Source organism: Pelmatolapia mariae, linkage group LG2 (genome assembly GCF_036321145.2).
Source record: "Pelmatolapia mariae isolate MD_Pm_ZW linkage group LG2, Pm_UMD_F_2, whole genome shotgun sequence".
NCBI lineage: Eukaryota > Metazoa > Chordata > Actinopteri > Cichliformes > Cichlidae > Pelmatolapia > Pelmatolapia mariae.
In genome coordinates this window covers 24,282,755-24,298,734 of record NC_086228.1, presented here as the reverse complement: position 1 = coordinate 24,298,734, position 15,980 = coordinate 24,282,755, and the positions used below count along the sequence as shown (strand labels likewise).

General features: G+C 38.7%; 2 protein-coding genes across 5 annotated transcripts; one reads left to right on the top strand and one right to left on the bottom strand.

The window, feature by feature from the left end:
- The first annotated feature begins 2,267 nt into the window (after window positions 1-2,267).
- Window positions 2,268-5,802, top strand: zgc:162144 (RD3 domain-containing protein). The gene is made up of 3 exons (XM_063496149.1): window positions 2,268-2,600; window positions 2,881-3,188; window positions 4,001-5,802. Exons 1-3 carry the CDS (start codon window positions 2,595-2,597, stop codon window positions 4,371-4,373), a joined length of 687 nt encoding a protein of 228 aa, XP_063352219.1. The 5' UTR covers window positions 2,268-2,594; the 3' UTR covers window positions 4,374-5,802.
- stx5a (syntaxin 5A) lies at window positions 5,115-13,089 on the bottom strand. Of its 4 annotated transcripts, none has more exons than XM_063496112.1 (12): window positions 12,995-13,089; window positions 12,353-12,564; window positions 11,101-11,174; window positions 10,793-10,848; window positions 10,622-10,692; window positions 10,398-10,514; window positions 9,754-9,810; window positions 9,576-9,657; window positions 8,362-8,448; window positions 8,123-8,226; window positions 7,872-7,993; window positions 5,115-7,267 (listed from the first exon to the last, which is right to left on the bottom strand). In XM_063496112.1, exons 2-12 carry the CDS (start codon window positions 12,413-12,415, stop codon window positions 7,108-7,110), a joined length of 993 nt encoding a protein of 330 aa, XP_063352182.1. In that variant the 5' UTR covers window positions 12,416-12,564; window positions 12,995-13,089; the 3' UTR covers window positions 5,115-7,107. The 4 variants fall into 4 exon arrangements, with proteins under 4 accessions (XP_063352182.1, XP_063352190.1, XP_063352198.1 ...); XM_063496120.1 differs by having other exon boundaries at window positions 11,101-11,171; XM_063496128.1 differs by lacking the exon at window positions 8,362-8,448.
- Window positions 13,090-15,980: the final 2,891 nt, after the last annotated feature.

Genomic DNA, 15,980 nt, shown 5'->3' with positions numbered 1-15,980 from the left:
ATTGTTTAAGTTAGTTTTCAGCCCAAGGAACGTACCCACCACACCTGAACTATACATAGAATCTAAAAAACAATCTGCAGGTTTTAAATTATTTTTGTTTCATGTTAACAGAAGATTAATAAAGAGCTATTGAGTGTGGGTTTCCTTGTGGTTGTGTTTCAGGGCATCTTTTCTTCTTAATGTCTATTTAAATGATGATCAAGTGACCTTTTTCCACAAGGTAGTGTTTGCTTATCTCATAAAGATAGAAATTTAGTTTAACTGTGTATAATAATAATAATATTTATTACATGACTATTATAATAAATAATAACAAAATATGTTAGCCTATATAATAATATTTGAAACTGTAGTAAATGAATTAGGAATTAGGTATATAATACTTTCAATATTAAACCGCAGCAGAAAGAAACAGAATCTGTTTATCCTGTAGCTTTGTTCATTGCCCCCCCCCCCCCCAAACACACACGCGCGCGCGCGCGCATACACAGACGCGCACACGCACAGACACACATATTCACTGACCAACCAAAAAGCAACCACAAACAAAATCACCATTAGAAAATATGGTATTAGCAAAGGAATATTATAAATGTAGGTGAATAAAGTGCAAAGTTTGCCTGATTTATGAAAGAATATACAACATCCTTAAGTATAATTGTTGAACAGTTGTACAATATGTACTTTAAGAGATTAAAGTGGTATTGATAGAAAAATATTTGGTGGATACATTTTGGGATGCTTACAAGTAAATAAGCAAAATAGCCCAATGATAAAGGTTTCTTTAGAGTGAAAGCTTAAAATCTTATCTTCTCATACTGCCACTGTCTGGCAGGAGCAAAGCAAGGATCCACCCCTGAAGTTTGGCCACTCCACCCAACTCAAGTTAACAGGATATGCACAGACTTTCATCCCTTTCTTTCTTTATTTCTTTGAGCTGAAATATTTCTTTGCTGCTGTTGTTCAATTTATGTACCAGTCCAACGAACCATTGAAATTGTACTAAACAATTAAAAGAGAATAAAACTTGAGTGTTTGCCTATCATTTGGGTGGGGATATATAAACACAGCAACAAAAAGGATATTAATGTATGAGTCTACATGGAATAATTCTACATGGCGGCCAGGCCTCAGTATGCAAATGAAACCAGTGAGAAGTCAAAAAGTCTACTACTGCTCACACTCAGTTATTAAAGGGTTGGAGGGTTGTCCTGTTGTTGCCTCTCCAGTGGACCTGTTGTCACCTTTATTTGCACCAAAGCAGCTGATGTGGCCTTAATGTTTTAGCAGAGTATTTAGCCCTCAGCAACATGCCACGCAGCAACCAAAAAACAAAAAGAAGAAAAAAAGGGACATGTCAGTTTCTTTCCCTGCCCAGTGTAAGTAATGGCCCCAGCTTGGCCACTCCTATGAAAATTGCCAGCCTCCACCACTGCTGTCTGAATGTGTGTTTGACTGGTGTTATGGTTTTACTTTGTTTATCAGATGTTAGGCAGGACAATGTATGTAACCCTTTAGGCTCTCATCTTGTGTGTAGCTGCAGCATTTCCAGGCATTAGATAAATTGAAACAAGCAACACTCGTTGATAACAGTAAGAACTGTTTTCCCTTCAGTTATAGCCGCATCACTGAGTGTAGCAGCTGTAATTAGATTATGACAGCTATTACAACTACTCATTCTTCCAGGTAGGCTATGGATTTGAATGTAATCTGGGATTTGGTGGCTCATTGCTGAGTGGTGTGGAAACCCAGGCACTAGACTGTAGTTACCTTATGTTACCAATACAATGCCATGTACAAGTCGATGGGACAGACTGCTAACACCTGAGTGTGTGAGAAAGTGAGATTAGGTTGGTTGTTATGTAACATTAGCCCAACAGCAGTCTGGTAATTGCAGGTGTGTTTGAAAGATTATTGTCTGTCCACTGGAAGGGTATTTTTCAGACTACCAGTATGCTATTTTAAAGACTGTGCTGGGTATAATAGTATGCCTATCATCCTGAAACCAGAAATTCTGCTGGTTTAAGTTTCATGACTGTCCAGAAATTAGTCTGTCAGACTCTGAAAGTGGTTTGAAATATCTTAGAGAAAGGTGTTTGTGACCTGCAACTTTCACCACATCTTTAACGGCAGATAAGAGATAAAATCATGAAAAACATGCAAAAGAAAGGTGGCAAAACAAATTTAAGTCCCCATGCTGTTATATAAATACCCCACCTGAATTCTGGCCATCACACACAGAAGCACAAACGCACACGGCTCTCCCAGGTGTACACTCATGTCATGAGGTAAGCTCCTCTCGTCACTCACTCATTATTAATACAGGATTACTTGTATTCTCAATCCCAAACTCGCACACACACAATACGCACCCCTCACAGAAATACACGCACTGTCTGCTGGGGACCTTCACCGGTAGCAAAGCAGTCAGGTATCTGTGAGCCACCAGCTGGAGTCTCAGGAGTTTCATCCACTTTGAATGTCGCGAGCCTGTGCAGGCCCGCTGCTCACTTTACTGCTGACAGAGGTTTTACCAGACAAGTGTTGGATATTCACCAGAAGAGAAGATACTACAGCTTTGTAACCCTTGTTTCATGAAGGTAAGAAAAGATTTATATATATCTGATAACAAGGAGAGACGTTAGAACAGTATGCAATGTGTTTGCATTCACATATGCACCACATTTTACTTAAATAGACAATTAAGATTTTAGAGGATTTTAGATAACTCCAGTGTAAAACAGCTCTACAGACTGTGTGCTGAGGTGATTTTAATGCTTTTGCTTTAAATACTATGGCTTCAAACATGGTGAAGGTCATATCATCGTATGACAGATACTTTTCAGCCTCTTCTTTACCAACTCTTTGTGTCTTTTCCAGATGTTTCCTTGGTCCGCTGTTTTCTCCCTTGAGCCTAAAGTGCCCGGCCAGCGAACAACTGAGGAGCTGGTAACCAACACCCTGATGCTGGAGCTGGGGGCCATGGTGAAGCGCACTGAACGCATCCGCTTGGAGAGGGCGACGGAGGGTCGTCGCCGCCGTCGCAGCTCTTCCTCTACAGCAGACTACAGCTGGCTGGCAACCACCCCGACCCCACAGCCCTATGAGCTCACTCCCAATGACCTGCTGGAGCTGCAAGACCTCTGTGCCAAAATCCCTCCTGCACAGTGTGGGCCTGTGATTGTCAGGTAAGAAAGACAGGCAGAGGTAGAGACAGAGCTAGAGAACTGGCAGGATAACGGTGAAACTGTTACTATAACTAAAAGACCTTACAGATCATTTTCAAATAGCAGAGAGCTGCAGGGTTTCAGTCTAATCCATTTTACACACTAAGCAATAACTCGCTGATACTGTTAGAGCCATACTTATAAAAGTTGACTTTTAAATGTCTGTGTGAGGTTCATATTAACCCCTTATGTAAATCTGAGAATAGAAAAACTGGAGGGTCAAGATGCATGTACAATTTTCTAGTTTCTGCGACTATGCTTGCTTTGATGTGGTGTAAATGTGACCCAGCACTAACCCTACCCCTTACTGGTAAATGCCCATAATTAATTCAACAGAGGTCCTTCATAATGATGAATGAATTTTCACTAAAAAAAGCAAATGTGACTTTTTTCTGGTGTTATCACTGAACAGAGTTGTTTAGACAAAGCGACCAAGTAAATATAAGGGCTTTAAAATCTAATATTCAGTTTTATTAATCTGTGGGATTCAAAAATATGAACAAGTTGACAAAAAAGCAAGAGTCATCAATGAGACTCCATCATTAATAGTCACTTCTGCAAACACGTCCTCTGTTAGAAAAAAAAAGTTTCATACAGGCTATCCACCCTCAAACACCACCAGTGTTTTTCTTACAGTGACATTCCAATGTATTCTTCATTGTCTCCACCCTTACACTCTTTGTTGGCTGTGTCCTTTTTGTTTTGCCTTGGCTGTAAAGAGGTGTGAATCAAAGTCAGCTCATATTACACTTACTCTATCCCTCCTGCTGCAGGTTCAGGAGGTTGGTGTCACAGATGGAGCCCGAGGTTCACGAGGTTCCTCGGCTCTTTCGCTCAGTGCTGCGTGACTGTGTGGATGAGGCGAACGGAAACGATGAGGTTCCAACCCAGGAAGTGGTGTTTGAGAAGCAGCAGCGCAGCAAAAGCCTCTCCTTTGTCACTTTCCGCACAAAATTCCGCAAGGGGCATTTCCCAAAGGGCAGCAACTTGAGAGGCTCCAGGGGGAACCTGCAGCAGCAAGTGGAATGGTCTGATGAGGAGGAGGATGGAGAAGGGGAGGAGGAAGCAATCAAAGCCAGGGCGAGGAAGGGAAGGAGTAAGAGCATGCCAGAGATCACCCCTATAGAGCAGAGTGCTCAGGGGTGAGAGAAGTGGGGAGAGTCAGGGGAGAAATAAAGCAGAGGGACATGTGCAAGGGAGTGGAGGAGAATCTAGGAGAGTCACAGAGAAGACTAGGTGAGCCCAGAGTGTACAAGACAAGCATTAATGAGGAAGAAAGGGAGGAGTGGAGGGAGCTGCCATTAAAAATGGGTCAAATAAAAATCAGGAAAACTTAAAAAAAAAAAATTTTCTTCCTTATTTCAAAAGATGAAGAAAAAATTCAAGAGAAAGGACTTAAGTAGATTTGCTCACTGGCAGCTTTAGGCAAATCTAAAAGAATTATGGTTCTGGCTTTAAGATGTCAGCAGCCTTTTGTGGTCCTGGTGGGTAAATTTGAAACTGCTGATACTGTTTTATCTACATAAGACCAAAAACACTAAAGGGAATAAATAGCTGTTCCAAATCTGACGCGACCTGTTATGCTCATTTCCATATTTCAAGTAACTTTTCCTGATTTCCATTTCAAAATAATCCTGCTTTGTCTCATTCTGGGCCTGGGACCAGTTTTTATGTTAGCTCATCTCCCTTTAAAACCACTTTTGTCTGTAACGGATGGGTGAGGTTTCTGTATCTGAAATGGTAAATACAGATCCTCCTTCTTTTGACGGGACCCTTGCCACAGCAGATCATCTACCTCCATCTCATCCTATCCCTACCATGCTCCTCTGTCACACTCTGCATGCCCTTCTTCATGACCACAGAGACCATCTCTGTGGTCTTCCTCTCTTCCTCCTACCTGGCAGCTCCATCTTCAACACCTTTTTGATATATCCACTATCACTCCCTTGACTACCACCTCTACACCCCTACCCTTCCTTCTCTTCCTGATGAAACTTTCCCATTTATCTGGACTTGGGACTGGCATTAGGAGTACACCGGGTTGTACACCACCACAGGCTGGGTTGACATGAAACAGACTAAAGAATATGGAAGTGGAAAAAAGAACATTTAAAGCAGTCTGAATCCTGAATTGCTGGCTACCAACTTAATATTTTGAAACTCAGACCATGTCTGAGCATCAACCAGTATAACTGTACTGTACAAGTAACCTAAGAAAATAAGGATATGTCCATGCCAGCCTATTTAGTATGTTGAGTTAAACTTTGCTCAAGCTTATGGCATCTATAAACTCAAACCCATACTGTAAGGGCTCTCTGATGAATCATAAACCCATCACATGAACGAAAACCTGTTACATAACAGACAGGACAGCTATCTTCTGCAGACTCAGCAGCCACAGTTTGGCTCCAGATCACCAACTCAGTTAACAGATGCTCTCCCGTCAAGTAAAGCCTTGCAAGCAGAAAATAATTAGACTCACGTATGATTTTATTGTAATACATGTACTTAAGGTAATAAATAAACAATTTTCTGATCTTTTCTGTGCAATTAAAACACTTCTTTTACACAAAAATGTCTTCTTTTTTTGTTTTAAATAGAGGTTTAGCTAACATTTGAGGCTAATGTTTAAATGCATATGTCTGCATTGTTTTAAATGAAAAGAATAAAAGGCCAAATATAAACTGCAGCGTTTGTTACAGCTAATTAAAGCTCTGCTGACTAATCCTCTTATCCCAAGAAAATCTCACACGTGAATGCCAGCACCCCATTACTGTTTTATTAATGCACACTTTATCAATACATCTTCATAACTATTTGAACTTTATACACTGAAGTCAAGGCATTTGGCTAAAAAAAAAAAAAAAAAAAGAAAAAAAAAAAAAAAAGAAAAGAAAAAGAAAGCAAAAGAAAAAAAGAAGGAAAAAAAATATGTTTCTTTTAAAAAGCTGTGGTCATTTAAATAACATCCTGTACATTAGGTAGATAATGGATGCGCATAGGCATCCAACCAGACACTTCCAGGGAACGTGGCCGATCGTGTGACTTTACAACCAGCGTTTACCCCTTCATACGCACTGATCCTCCTGCAGCACTCAGCGAGTGAGGTTTAAACCTTTTCTTCCATTAAACCTCTGCAAAGGCCGCTCACCACACAGCTTCATTTAAAACAGTGTCGTTATATAACATTTCTCACATCTCACCCTTCAGTTACACTGCAAACCTCCCTTCATCTGGCTATGACTGCCTACTTGTGCCACAGCGAGTTTCCTTGTATTGCGTCACAGTTCAACAACAGTACTAATTTGGCAAATGAAACAAAACAGCAAATAAAGATTTTAAAAAAAATCCACATCAGTTTTGGATGGTAGAAGGTTAGGAATTGCTGATAAATGAGAGACAGTCATGTGGTTCCAGTAAAAAGCAGGTAAACTATGAAGCAACATAATCTGAGGAGCAAGTCCAGTTCTAAAGTTTGGCTTTGTAATACTTAATATAAAGGATGACGTGTGGTAAAAGAGGATAAACAAAACAACCATAAGACAGTTTGCAGAATCAAACCATTAAATTAGAGCCATTTTGATTAAATGCTTATGAATAGTTGGTCAATGTAGAATACAGAGCAGCTTTCTGCTCTTAAAGTGGGGATTCAAAGATCATTTATTTGTTTTATTCGAGAGTTCAACATCTTCATTCTCCACTGAAGAGTCAAATTAAGACTGAAAAGTTTGTAGCTTGGGACAAAACGACAGGTCCGTATTCGAGTGGATCCCAAAAGCCTCCATGAAACCGTGATAGAAGAGTCTCGAAATACATCCTCTTAGTCTAGCTTTAATTTTATTCTTCCTCATTCGATACCGTTTCCCCGCTCCTCATTCCTTTAAGCAAAGAAGACGACAAAGATGATGAAGAAGACCACGAGGACCAGAAAAATCTTGATCATCAGCCAGCGGTTGGAGGAGACCGACTGGAAGTATTTGAGGATCTCTGTGTGGGCAGCCTCCACGTTCAGCTGGGTGTCCTCCACGTTAGCATCAATCCTGTGAGAAGGAAACGGAGCAGTGAGAAGAGAGTTTTTATCTCTAATCAGTCTTGTTTTATTTCAAAGACTAAGAAATTACACCAATACTTATACCATTACTGCAAAAAAAACCAAAATTAAAATTGGTGTAGGTTGATTGCCTTCCAGGGCTATTAATGAATCCTGACTGATGCGTATTTGTCAGACCCTGATGAAGACTTGTAGTCAATATGTGCTGATCGGTTTTACTTGCTGAATTGTTCCAAGAATACATTTGTTATATAATTTTATCCCAACACAGGACCAAAAAAAAGAAAGAAAAAAAAAAGCGCTTTTATGTTTCAGGCTCCCTCTTACTTCCATAAGTTACCTTTAACTATTTGCTCTTCCTCGACTTCTCACTCACTTAAAAACGCTTTGTTCTGTCATCTCAACCCAAACTACTTGTTTTCAATGAAATTCCTGTTCTTTTATTCTTATCATTTTACTCTCATCTTACTATCATTTCTCATTTCTTCTCCAACCCCCTCTAAAAGCAAGATTGTTTTTCCAGTCCTTTCTTTCAGTTGTGTAACACGTTCTTTCATCCTGCTGAACCTCATCTGTCTCCATCTCTTGCTCACCTCTGGATGGTCTCCTCTTGCTCCTTGACCATGTGCGCCAACTGCTGAAATATGGAACCCAGTTCCACGATGGTGCTCTCAATGTTTTGCATGGTATCTGCACGGCTCTGGATGTATGAGTCCTGTAGCCACAACACAGCATTTTAGTCTAATATTTAGCTAATCTTGGATAAAAGTCAGTCAGTCTGACAACAGACTCAATTTTTTTGTGCCACCTGTCTGACTTCAGCAAACAAACACCAACACCCTACCTGCTCATCAATAAGCTGAAGCTGCAAAGGATTTGTTGGAGAGTCCATATCGATAGCCACATCCCCCCGGCTCCGGGACTCTTCCTGCATCAGGACCGAGCCATCTGCAGAGACACAAAAAACACGCACACGTGATCACAGAAATCCTCTATGGTACGGGCGGAAAGCAGAAAGAACAGCGGGCACATACAGTAGCTAGTTATACCCGCTTGGAGAGTCGAGACGTTCCCGGGAAATACCTTTGTAATTTGCGGTTGTATAGCCCTGGTAGTCATTGCGCGGCTCACGAGCTGCATGCGGCTCCTGGGCCCCTTTTTTGCGGCTCCCTAAAATATTTTTTAATTCTTGCATTACAGATGACCAAATACAGTAATAATCATTCACAAGGACTGCCAGCAGTTCCCTATCACAACAGCTGCTGTTTTGAAAAGTACACTGGTATTTAAAACTTATCCACAACCAGTGCCGTTTTTGAAAAAGAAGGAACAAACAAAACAAAACACCTAACCCTCAAACAACATGCTCAGTGCAAGTACGCCAAAAACAGAAATAAGGGAATGTGTGCACAAGCACAGAAAAACTATATATTCTGTTAATATGTGATTTATTATGCATATGGTTTTCTACCGTAGGGTTTATACCCAAGTACCTTTTAGCAGGTAATAACACAAACAAGTAGGGAAGAGTAAATATTTATACCATCATCCATCAAGATAAATAAATGCTGAGTGCATCATTTCAGAGATCAGAATTGAGCCAATTATATTTTTAAAATAGTCTTAATATCCATCTTTTTTCTTTGTAAAATCTCTAGGCATTTACAATGAGCATTTTGCTTGATATTTGGTCAAAAATGCTAAAATAAAGTGAATTTATGAACATTTTACCAACTGTGTAAATGCACGTACAGGAAGCACTGGAGCTCGGTGCATTCATTAAAGGGTCTCTGTTAAGAAGCCTGCTCGGCAAAACGTTTAATCATTCACTTTAGCAGAATGATGAACTGAGCAGGAGCCAGACGTCGAGTATTTTCCTCCACGACACAACAAAGAAACACTCACGGTGTGTTCACTCTAATACACACTTTGTATGCTTTGAGTAATGATTATTCTCATTACTAGTGGGAAGTTCACCCTTTTAGAGAATACAGGTGATATAAATGTGACATTACAGCAGGCAGTGTGAAGCCAGCCATGTTTACGGTCCTCTTTTACCCTTGTCTGTATTACTAGTGCTGCACATCAGTTTAACCATGTGCAACATTAAAGGTCCACAAAACGATTAAGACAGAACTTTTCACACAAACAATATTCAGGATAGAGTGAACACGCCTTAATTAAACTACAAAACATGCTTTGTTAACCTGCTGTAGCCATTTACTTTCATATGAGACCCTTGTTAAAAATCTGAATGAGCAACTTGAAGCGTGAAGCTGAGATGTGGAGAGACTTACTGAAGTTGTTGGCCATGAGAGGAGAAGACGACGCCGGAGGCTGGGAGAACTGCTCTCTCCTGCTGCGCTGCTGCTTCAGGTTCTAAAGAACAAGAGTCAAAGAGAGAAGAAACCTTCACCTTATCCAGAGCTTTAGGTATTAGCATTGTTTGCTTTTGTGTGCTGACGTAGCTCTCACCTCTGTTCTGACTTCTAGGACTGATTTGAAGTCATTGGACATCGATGCCAGCTTGGACTACAGACAAAGAATGACAGAGTTAAAGGAGGTGCAAATTCACTTTTGTTACCATTTTTTAAAAAAAAAAAAAAGAAAAGAAACACAAAACTACAGAAAATTTGCATTCTCTCATTCAATAACTACATCTTTTCTTGATTTTAAAATTGTACACAAAGGTTTTACAGAAAGGTTCAAAGTTGTTTCTTTTTAGATCAACTTCAGAATCAGAATTACAATTTTTGTCAATTTTTTTAAACAATTATTAATTTATCTTGGGGTCTTGATGCAAAAAAACAAAACAAAAACCAAAAAAACCCAAAAAACAGAAATTTAAAAAAACAGAATATATGCTATATACAGTGTATATAATATATACAAATATTTAGGAATATATACCAACTACCTACAGATATGAGAGATGAGATACTGAGAAATTAAGTCATATCTAAAGGTTATGACCAGGAAGGGGACAGGGTGCAAAATATAGGTAGAGCTCTCATCTGCTGTCATGTTGCACTCATTCTGATCCAAATAAGCAAAAACAAAACAACAACAACAAAAAACAGCAGGATTTGCACAAATACAGTACAAAAATGTGGATATACCTGTAATGACACCACTATAGTGTTTGAGTGGGTCTGAATGTGTCGGCCACCTGGAGCTCCACGGGACCTTACCAAGTCCTGCAGCTGTGCTATCTGTTTGTTTAGACTGTTAATGTCCTAAAAGATAAATAAAAGGAGGGAAAGTTATAATATCAAGTTTCATTAGATATAAAAAAAAAAAAAAGGACTGACATGCTTTACTGAAGAGTGACAGCTCAACTCACCTGCTTAATGATGTATGTCAGCTCCTCGATTTCTACTGCCTTGTCATCAAACAGAGATTTTCTTTTTGCCACTAAAACATGAAAATAACATCATCTAGATTCAGCACTTTGGATGATATCACACTCAGAAATTTGAAATGAAGCTGAAATTACGTTAAAAGTAACACTTACAAATTGTGAGCTTTTCCAGTTTGGCAAATGTATTGCTCAAGTCTTTCCCAATTCTCCTACAAGGAGACAAAAACAGAGGTTAAACCTTCTCTACTAATCACAGAACAAATAATTATATTTGCTTCAAATCTCTTTAGTACAACTCTTTAACTAAAGGTAAGAGAAACAGGTATTAAACCATTTATATGCTGAATTTTATTAATTATATGAATATTATAGCTAATTCAACAGTGAATATGAAAATAAAGGAACAGCAAATAAGCATAAAATGAGGAAACATATGCGAAAACAGACTTTGGGGAACTTACTTGGCCATAACTGTAAAGTCACTGCGCTGCCTGAGGGCACTGAGCGCCGGTTTACTGGGCTGGACTCCATTCTGCTACAGGAGGTACAAAGAAGCAGATGAGATGGCCAGAAACATTATTTATTGATTTATTTTTTTAAAGGGGGGTAAGGCGTATAACTTATGATAAGGAGAACTTTGAGAAATTATTTTAAATGAATCAAGAATCAAAAATTTGTTATGATAAAATAATAATAATCCAGTCTGTTCTGACTTTTTTTTTTTATAAAAACTTAAACATGCCTAAAAGTAAAATGTCTAATGGCATAATATTTGGAGTGTTAATATAATAAAAAAAGAATGTGGTCACTTAAAAATATAAGGTACACATGATAATTTGAATTTGGCATGTTTTTTTTTTTTTGTTTTTTTTTTAAATCATCAACCTTCCTCCAAAGGAAAATAATCAGGACTGTGACAGAAATATTTCTAACTAGTAACCAGCACAAGTTAAATGTGAAAACACACTTAAAATGTATTTTTGGGATAGATGTTTCTTTATTAAGTAGCCAAAGTTTGAGAAGTCACACCTAAAAGGCCCATTCTGAGAGAGGAAAAACTACTGAGAGGTAGAGAAAAAAGCTCTACCTCTCAGTAAACAAAACTCTTTCTAAAATTACTTCCAAATGTGTTTTTGCATCATCTCACATAAACACTGCCATAATTATGTTTGCATTACCAGACACACTGACTGATAGTTATTTACCTTCTTCTTCTTCTTCTTCTTTTTTTTAAAGAAAGTAAAAAACATTTTGACACTGTTATTTGGGGGATTTACCGAGAGGAGTAAACAAGGAACAAAAAGCAAAACTAAAAGCCAAGGCCAAAATTATAAGGTGCTGCCAAAACCGATCTGCATCACTGTATTTTAGCTGTATGTGTTAAAAAAAGATTGTGGTAACTCTTATCAAATCGTGCACAACTTCATATTAGTTTTCATCATTGTAGTAAAATATGCACAACAAACATCAGGGGAATTTGGTGTTGCATGTTTATTGAGACTGAGAGTGTTGTATTTGTACTGTAATACCTGTCGCAGACACCCTAAAGACGTAAACCTATCATGGAATATAATAAAAACTAAGCAAAAACGAGCAAAACCACTATGTAAATAGATTGAACTGAAACAAAAACCCAATAACTACAAAAAAATTAATTAGAATAAATCTGAGTGTGAGGACGTGGGTGTTTTTTATTTTTTAAAGACAACATACCTGTCTGCCCTGGAGAGATTTACACGCTGACTGGAACTCGAGTGTCCGGTCACGGCACGTCATGTTGCCACTGATAATGAGTCACCTGCCCGCTGTAGATCAAACACCACCTGGGCAGCCGGTTCCTCCTCCTGAGTTCTGTCTGATTGATAAATACTAAGACCTCGCGGTGTACGGACAAATTCACATCGAAAGGTGGTTATCATTCATGTCTGGAATTTTAAAAAAAAAAGTCACTTGTTAGCTTCCCGGGCCGACAGCTTCAAATTCAACAGATAAAACACAAATTTAGGAGATTCGGTAGCCAAAAGCTAGTCACAAAGACCGCGACAGCGTGGAAATAAAGCCCAAATAACTGTGCTAAAGCACATATAAATAAACAGGCAAGCTAAATATATATATATCATTAGGTAACGATGATTATTTGGAGCCTGGACTGGGTCTGTTTGTGTGAAGGCCGCCCATCACGACACACAGCTGATCATGGCCTGACCGGCTAACCGCGGGCTAACGTTAGCTCCAGAGAGCTAACGGGAGTTTTCAAACGGTCCTTCCAATCTCACCTCGGTGAAAACCAACTTAAATTGACGGTGTGAGTTTTAAACTTATTTAATAAACAAAGCTAGATGGGTTTCAACTCACCTGAATCGGTATCGCAACATATTATCAGACCCCTCGATGTTTCTGGTGAAGACTAGTATAACCAGGAGTTAAAGTTCCGATCCGGGTCATTTCCGGCACTGACGTCATTGCCACGTCTACTTTACCGAGCATGGAAAAATGTCTGCAGTACCGAGTTACTACCACCAGGGGTCGACAAATCTACTGATGTGAGCGGCACAAAGGAATCGACGCTTCAGTTCAGAAAGAAATGCGGGCATTTAGTTGAAAATGAAGTCAGCAAATGACAAACAAAGCTATTATTTAGAATCCAAATTAAAACTAAAGCTAAAGTAAAATAATATTAAAACTAGACTAAGGCAACTAAAGTAATATTATCCACTTACAAAATCAACTCAAATTAAAAAAAAAAAAAAGAATATAAATAAAAAGGACACTGCTTTTAAAACTTGGTCACACCAGGTATTGATGTAAATCCGATCATATGATGTTTAGAATATAATGTCTACATGTCTGAATCTTCCGTTTTCAATACATTTTGTGTTTGTATTGTTATACCTTTTCCCAAACTATTTTTGTTCCACTGAAATACTTATTATTATTAAAATGATTTATACAACTAAAAAGTAATCCCGAATAGAAATAAAACAACTGATTTAGCTAGAAACAATCTAACCCAGTACTAGTACAGAGTAATTAATGACGTGGTGTGTGAGTGTACATCAAGAAGCTGCAGTTTCCTGTTTTTAGCTGACAGGAGTGGCACCAGGCGTGGTCTTCCGCTGCTGTATCCCAGCTGCTGAGGAGTTCAACATATTGTGCGTTCAGAGATGTTTTCCTGCATACCTTAGTTGTAACAAGTAATTATTTGAATTACCATTGCCTTCTTATCAGCTCCAAATAGTTTGGCTATTTTTAGATTTTTTCTTTTTGAAGCATTCTCTGAAAACCCTGGATAGCAGTTTCTGGAATATTCAGACCAGCATGTCTGACAGCAATTACCATGCCAAGTTCAAAGTCACTTAAATCATCTTTCTTCCTCACTGTGATGCTCAGTTTGAACTTCAGCAGCTCTTCTTGACCATGTCTGCATAAAAGCAGCTGCTGCCATGTCATTTTCTGATTAGATACTTTTGTTAACAAGCAGTTAAACAGGCGTACCAAATGCATTGGCCAGAGAGTTTACATTCACAATGAAAACCCTCCAATGTCAGTCCTGTATCCCTTTAGTCACAACTTTTTTTTTTTTTTAATTTGCAAAAGAAAGTTGTAAAACTGTAAATGGAGATTTACCTGATTGTGGCACTCAAAGTAAAAAAAGAAAAAAAAAAAAAAAAAGAGGGTGGGCGAATTGTTAACCAAATAAACACTATGAGGAATCTTGTTTTAAGTATTCCTACTATCAATAGCACTGATACTGATCCCTCAGAAACTGAAATATTACAACTACAATAGTAATACCTTACTGCAGCAAATGCACTGTCACTTGTACTGTTGTACAGATCCACCATTCATCAATTTTTGTTTTTTACTACTGATCTTTTGTCTGTTGAGCTCTGTATTTATTTTTTTACTTACCCCCTTGTCTCGTTATATTGATTCTATTCACCTGTGCATTGTTTCCCCAGCTGTATTCTCACTCCTTAATTACCTCACGCGTCTTTTTAAGCCCTCAGTCTGCTTGTGTTTCTTTTTTGTCTGATATTATTTCTGTTTTTTACTGGAGTTCCCTGCCTGTTCCTTGTGGGTTCTTTGGTAGTTTTACTTATTGGCTCATATCAGTCAGAATAAATATTTCCCATTTTGTTCCTGTTTCTTTCAGTGACTGCTTTTGGGTCCAGAAAGCATTATATATTTTAATATGGTTTTCTGAAACAGGTCTCTCTTGTAAATGAGACATTGAGCCCCAGTGGGACTACCTGTATAAATAAAGGTTTAAAAAACAAACAAACAAACAAACAAACAAAAAAACATCATATAAATGATGGTAGTTTTATTCTTGGACTAGAATAACCTTACATGAGTCAGCGTTCCAAGTAATCCTTATTTATCTTCTACTGGGCCTTTGTGCAGCTTCCCAGTTCCTCTTCTGTCTGAAACTAGCTGTTTTAGCTCCTCCCACTTTAAGCCAACTTTCTTTTATAGTTAAGCTGTGCTGCCATGTTCTTTTCAAAGCAAAAGCCTTTCTGTTGGCAAGCCTTCCAAACAAGCCACATTTATTCAGCCTTTTTCTAATTGTGCTGTCATGAACTTTAACATTAAACTTGCTAACTGGGGCCTGTAGAATCTCAGATGTAGCCCTTGGCTTTTTCGCAGTTTCTGAGTATTGCACAGTCTGACCTTGGGGCGAGTTCGCTGGGATGTCCACTCCTGAGAAGACTTGCAGCCGTTTTGATTTTTTTTTTCACTTGTGGATGAAAAATTTTTCTTGCTGGAGAATTTTGGACTTCAAATTGTTTGGAAATGGCCTTTTACTGGCAGCAAATGCTTCTTTAAGCCAATTGCTGATGCCTGTCCTTATTGTGTTGTGCTAACAAACACCTGAATGCTCCAGAACTGATGACACTTTAACCAAGGTCATATGATTAGCAGCACACCCTTGATTTATTTTTTCATGCACTTATTCTGTACACAGTGTAATACGTTACTTCTGTTGTTCATTTGAGGTTGTGTTTACCTAAATTTTAGACGTGTTAACAACCAGATGATTTTTCAAGAGGTCCTGAGACAAATTCACACAATTATAGAGACACAATGATTTTCTTTAACTTGAGAGTCAAAGAAGACATGGCGCGGTTACGCTTAAATGCTGAAGGAAAAATTAAATCCTGAAGTTTCTGCAAGTGGAGATTGACAGAGCAGACAGAGAGACACAGAAGATGATTGGCTGCTGCCTCAGGTGATTCGACCGGCCTGCAGGTATGGTATGGAAAAAACGAGATAACATCCAGCAGGCTCTCTGATCTCCTCTCATGCCTACTGGTACCCGCATCCTCCGCCTGACGGG

Excerpts from the sequence above, each read along its gene's own strand:
- zgc:162144 (XM_063496149.1), top strand. Across the intron at positions 3,189-4,000 it reads TGTGGGCCTGTGATTGTCAG|GTTCAGGAGGTTGGTGTCAC; the intron begins GTAAGAAAGACA and ends CTCCTGCTGCAG.
- stx5a (XM_063496112.1), bottom strand. The coding sequence starts at position 12,415 with ATGACGTGCCGTGACCGGACACTCGAGTTCCAGTCAGCGTGTAAATCT. Across the intron at positions 10,693-10,792 it reads ACTGGAAAAGCTCACAATTT|TGGCAAAAAGAAAATCTCTG; the intron begins GTAAGTGTTACT and ends TTCATGTTTTAG. Across the intron at positions 10,515-10,621 it reads TGACATACATCATTAAGCAG|GACATTAACAGTCTAAACAA; the intron begins GTGAGTTGAGCT and ends TTTATCTTTTAG.